This window comes from Neolamprologus brichardi, chromosome 15 (genome assembly GCF_056152115.1).
Source record: "Neolamprologus brichardi isolate AB-2024 chromosome 15, ASM5615211v1, whole genome shotgun sequence".
Taxonomy (NCBI): Eukaryota; Metazoa; Chordata; class Actinopteri; order Cichliformes; family Cichlidae; genus Neolamprologus; species Neolamprologus brichardi.
Genome location: NC_142118.1, coordinates 5,610,201 through 5,615,373, shown reverse-complemented (window position 1 = coordinate 5,615,373; position 5,173 = coordinate 5,610,201). Strand labels below are relative to the sequence as shown.

The 5,173-nt window shown below is 42.5% G+C and overlaps 1 protein-coding gene across 1 annotated transcript; it reads left to right on the top strand.

The window, feature by feature from the left end:
- Positions 1 to 2,201: 2,201 nt before the first annotated feature.
- On the top strand, positions 2,202 to 3,623 carry LOC102775629 (thyroxine 5-deiodinase-like). The gene has a single exon (XM_035908656.2). The coding sequence runs from the start codon at positions 2,268 to 2,270 to the stop codon at positions 3,072 to 3,074; it is 807 nt and encodes a 268-aa protein (XP_035764549.1). The 5' UTR covers positions 2,202 to 2,267; the 3' UTR covers positions 3,075 to 3,623.
- The last annotated feature ends 1,550 nt before the right edge of the window (positions 3,624 to 5,173 follow it).

The following is a 5,173-nucleotide window of genomic DNA, read 5'->3' as shown; positions in this document are numbered from 1 at the left end:
TAACTTCTCTCGGATAGCTTGCTCGGAGATGAAATGCCGGTTTGGTAGTACGTAATAAGGCTCTAGATGCTTTCAGTGTAAAGTACCACTGACAGATCTCGCACGTAACAGCCGCTCTATCACGTGACGCATACTGCTCCAATATGCTAAGGGCAATACCTGGATTACGCCATGTCACAAGTTTTGTGAGGTGCCTTTGTGATATTTAATCCGGTGTCCTTTTTTATGTCCTAGGTCAGGATCGGACCGATACTATATATTGGATCGATCCTGTCCCTAGTTTGAACAGCAGGTCATTGGGTCTTTTCTGCTCACAGTGAGGGCTGTATGGTACAGATGACCATATTAAATATATCCTCTCTTGTTGACATCATGTAGCTCTGAGAGGAGAGTGTGAAATGGAGCGCTTACAGCAGTGTGGAGACCATTTGATGCACAGGGATTATTTGTATATACAACACTTAATCACAACAATAGTCACGTCAATGTACTTTATATTGTAAGGTAAAGACCCTAACTACAATAATACAGCAGCCACCTGCCATAATCAACCAGTGATGAGAGAGAGACAATGCAAAATATACAAATATATTAAAAAATAATAATAATAATAATAATAATAATAATAATAATAATAATAATTGTCACCAAGATGGTGAATAAATCACTTGCTGCACTGGACAGCATCTGTCTCCTGCCCTTCTTCAGCCACTTTGGTCAAGCTACCTCACAGGGTAAGACGGTACTATTAGATCTTTAAGATAAGATGCAGCCTGGTTATTTGATACCCATATTTGAAGAGAATGATTTTGATTTCTATTCTGGATTTAACAGGGAGCCAGTAAAAAGAAGCCAATGTTTTATGTTTAAAATGATCATCCAACATTGTAACTGTATATGGGTGATGATAAATAGTGAACAGCATAGTAGATTCCCCTTTAAAAATTCTGTAGGTGACAAGAAACTGTATATTCCTATCTGTTTTTACAGCCGGTGTATGACACAGCCAACACAGTGAAACAAGCCATGGGGTAGAGTGAAAAAGGTAGGAGGAAAGAAAGAGAATTTTTTTAAAAAAAATAGAGGAAAGGGGACAGACTCAGGGGTGGGAAAGAAGGTTGGACACATGCTGGGAGTGTTATGGCATCAGAGAAACAGATCCAAGCAGTCACATGGATGCCATGTCATCAACGCGAGAGATGAGGAGGAAATTTCATGGTGAGGCAACATGATTTGTTCGGCCTTTTTGTATCATACTGAATAGAAGGAACTTAATATTGAGAATACAGTAATTCCACATTTCTTTTTTCTGTGTAATCATTGTAAATAGGAGGAACTTAAGCATGAGAATACAGTAATTCCACATTTCTTTTTTCTGTGTAATCATTGTAAATAGGAGGAACTTAAGAATGACAATACAGTAAATTCCACGTTTCATTTTCTAGTTTAATCATCTTTTACTAGACCAGACAGCCAGGAACAAAAAGTTGCTGACAAAATAAAAGAATTTTAACTTACAATAACCCCAAAGCCCAGCTCAGCATGGCCTACTCACTGTTCATAGCTCCCATAGACGAACATTCATTTTAATCTCACCTACACAGTACTGCCCAAATGTTGCTCAAAACGGCACAGTGATCATTTCCTCCTTCAGTTTGTGCCTTTGGGATCATGTTTTGCCATGATCACGGGCACAGACACACGCACTTTAATTTTGAAACTGGTGATGGCAGGTTTATGCTGCCTCCTTTTCCTCACAATATGTTGAGGGGCCCTAGACGAAGCGAATGACTCATCCAGCCTGGATGGTCTGTATGAATCCAGCGCCGTCTAGTGGCCGTAGAGGCCGCTGAAGCATGAAGTGAGTCAAATGTTTTGCCTACTTTCTGAACCAACCGTACGAAGTCTACATGCCCAATAAAGTGCAAAAGAGAAAAATAAATAAATAAACAAAACAAACCCCAAAAGATCGAGAACTGTCATGTGTTATCAACATTCAACCTCTCAATATATCTTCCTCTCGCGCTTCCCATGTCTTTGTGGATCTTTGAAGCCCAGAGTTGACGGGAGGTAATCCCCACCATGTGAGTGGGCGGTGCGGGTACCGGAGGCGTGTCCCCCCCCCCCCCTCCTCATTATTCAAACGCCGCTGTACCTATAAAAAGAGTGCCTGCGTGCGTCAGTTAGTTTTCTCCAATGGGTAAAGGTGACTAAATACCAGTTGTCTCGTTTGCCGGCACAGTCTCATCCTATCAGCTGGGGGAGAGATGATGGACGACTCCGGCGGTGTCCAAATGGCGAAGGCGCTGAAGCATGCAGCCCTCTGCCTGATGCTGCTGCCCCGGTTCCTTCTGGCCGCAGTTATGCTGTGGCTCCTGGATTTCTTGTGCATTAGGAAAAAAGTGCTGCTGAAAATGGGAGAGAGGCAGGAGAGCCCTGACGACCCGCCGGTGTGCGTCTCTGACTCTAACAAGATGTTCACCTTGGAGTCCCTGAGGGCCGTGTGGCATGGTCAGAAATTGGACTTTCTCAAATCTGCGCACCTTGGGCGCCCTGCGCCCAACACTGAGGTGGTGCTCGTCCAGGAGCGGAAGCAGGTGCGAATCCTGGACTGCGTGAAAGGGAAGAGACCGCTCATTCTTAACTTTGGCAGCTGCTCCTGACCGCCATTCATGACGCGTCTGACGGCGTTTCAGCGCGTCGTGAGTCAGTACGCAGACATTGCGGACTTTTTAGTTGTATATATCGAGGAGGCGCATCCCTCGGACGGCTGGGTGAGCTCGGACGCGCCGTATCAGATCCCCAAGCATCGCTGTTTGGAGGACAGACTGAGAGCCGCTCAGCTGATGCTCACTGAGGTGCCGGAGACCAACGTGGTGGTGGATAATATGGACAACTCATGTAACGCCGCGTACGGAGCCTACTTTGAGAGACTTTACATCGTGAGGGATGAAAAAGTGGTGTACCAGGGGGGCAGGGGTCCAGAGGGATACCGGATTTCCGAGCTTAGAAACTGGCTGGAACAATACAGGAACGATCTGCTGAATTCCCAAACAGCGATACTCCATGTGTAGATGCTGAACTGCCCGCTGCTCTGCCCACTCTGCTTAATAAGTATCCAACCCACAGTGCAAAATATCCAGATGCTGCTATCAGATGTTCACCCATGGCACATTGTTGTTTTTCTTGCAAAAAACATGAAGATTTTTTTTTTCAGGACTCTGTCAAAATAGCCTAAAGTCATGTTGAAGCATAGACCGTAGACTTTCATTGATTGCGCATAGCGATTCTCTTTATTTCTTCTTTTTGTATGAAAAAGTCTCAATTGGATTCAATTGGTAATCACTCTATTTTTCTACAATACCTGTGTGTGTGTGTGTGCGTGTGCGTGCGTGCGTGCGTGTGTGCGCGCGTGCGTGCTAATATCGCCTTCTGGTGTCTCTGTGAAGTTCGGTTTTTAAAAGGCTCATCCAGAAAACCGACACTGATGTTTCCGACACTGGTAGCGGGTCCATATTAGCGGGACGCCTCACTCGGTGTAACGTTGAAGCAATTGTAACTGAACAAATGTTTTTAATAAATGTCAGATTACACACTGATGACGCACTTTTGAGTGTTGAAAACGCCTTAAAGCTCTTCCTTTGGTCATCCTGGTGCATCCATTTTTATTTTACTGCTTCTGTTTACTTTTTAAAAAAAGAGAGAGAGAGAGAGAAAGGAAAGAAAGGAAAAAGTAAGTCGTCACATTTGCTTCCTTTGTAGTTTTCATATGATTGCTTATCTCTCTGTTATGACGTTGTTTACTCTCTTTTAATTTGGTAAATAATCTGTCCTTGTTGCTCATCTGTAAACCATTCACCAGTTCAAGAAAGGAACTTTTTGTGTGTCAGTGAGATGGAAAAGGAGGAAACAAAAGGCTACTCAGTTTTATTTAGACAGTTCAAAAGAAGAGGCCTGTTTCATGTTGTGTAAGACAGTTAATGAGAAATGACAGTGAAGAGAAACTGATATGATGATCAAGCAATGAGGAAAAGACAAAAAAAAAAAAAGCAAACAAAAAACCCCAAACAAATCAGAATTTAACAGAATTTGTCTAATATCAATATTACACATTAATGGAAGACATGAACATAAATTATTCTCTTTGTTGAATTCATGTAATCTGCATTTTGGCAGAAAAACCGCTCATCGGAGATTGTCTTGACTTCACCAGATAAACTGATTCACAGAAAAGCAAACTTCCATCCATCCATCTTCATCCGCTTTATCCGGGGCCGGGTCGCGGGGGCAGCAGCCTAAGCAAAGAGGCCCAGACCTCCCTCTCCCCAGCCACCTCCTCCAGCTCATCCGGGGCAAACTTTATACTCTCAATATGGAAGCTGCATATTAAAAAAAAAAAAAAAAATGGAATATTAGTTATTCTAAAGAAACTGAGATAGCTAAGCTGCATCTTTAGCTCTTAAGTCTCCCCCATTAAACATTTACACACTGCCACATAATCAGGATTAGGGAGTGCTGTGTAATACTGTAGGTCAGTTGTGGCCAATGTTACTTCTCTGTAGTTTTAATGTATTCAGGTTGATTCTCATGTATGTGCTATACAAAATTGTATGTCCTTAGGCATTAATGTAGTGTACAGCAGCAGGGGAACTGATACATCCTTGCTTTCGCTTCAGTGTTAAATCTGGGGAACAAAGTCAGTGTTCGTTTAAATTTCCCCTTTCTGATTCATTCCAGGTCTTCCAGGAAAAACAGGAAAAAAAAGAAGGTCGGTCAATTAGAAATGTCTGACCACAGAGCTTTTTAAAAACGTCACCGGTCACCTGAGAGAGATTCATGATTCAAAACTACCAAACGGGCTGTCACTGTCGAGCACTGACTCTAGCACTCAGTTTGTTTGTTTTTTAAAATGACATTTTCATTAGTGTCCCAATCCTCTTTTTTTTTCTTTTGGGTTCTGAATATAATGCAAACAACATGATCAGACAAGACTTTAAAAAAAAAAAAAAAAAAAAAAAAAACACTGATCTCTTGTTGAATTACTTGCTTGGCTACCGTGTGTCATACAGATATCAGTTTCATCTTATCTGGCAAACTGACTAATGAATCGAGAGGCAAGCAGACTGCTTAAGGGCCCATCAGACCGAGGGTTCAAACACCGATGACACATCTT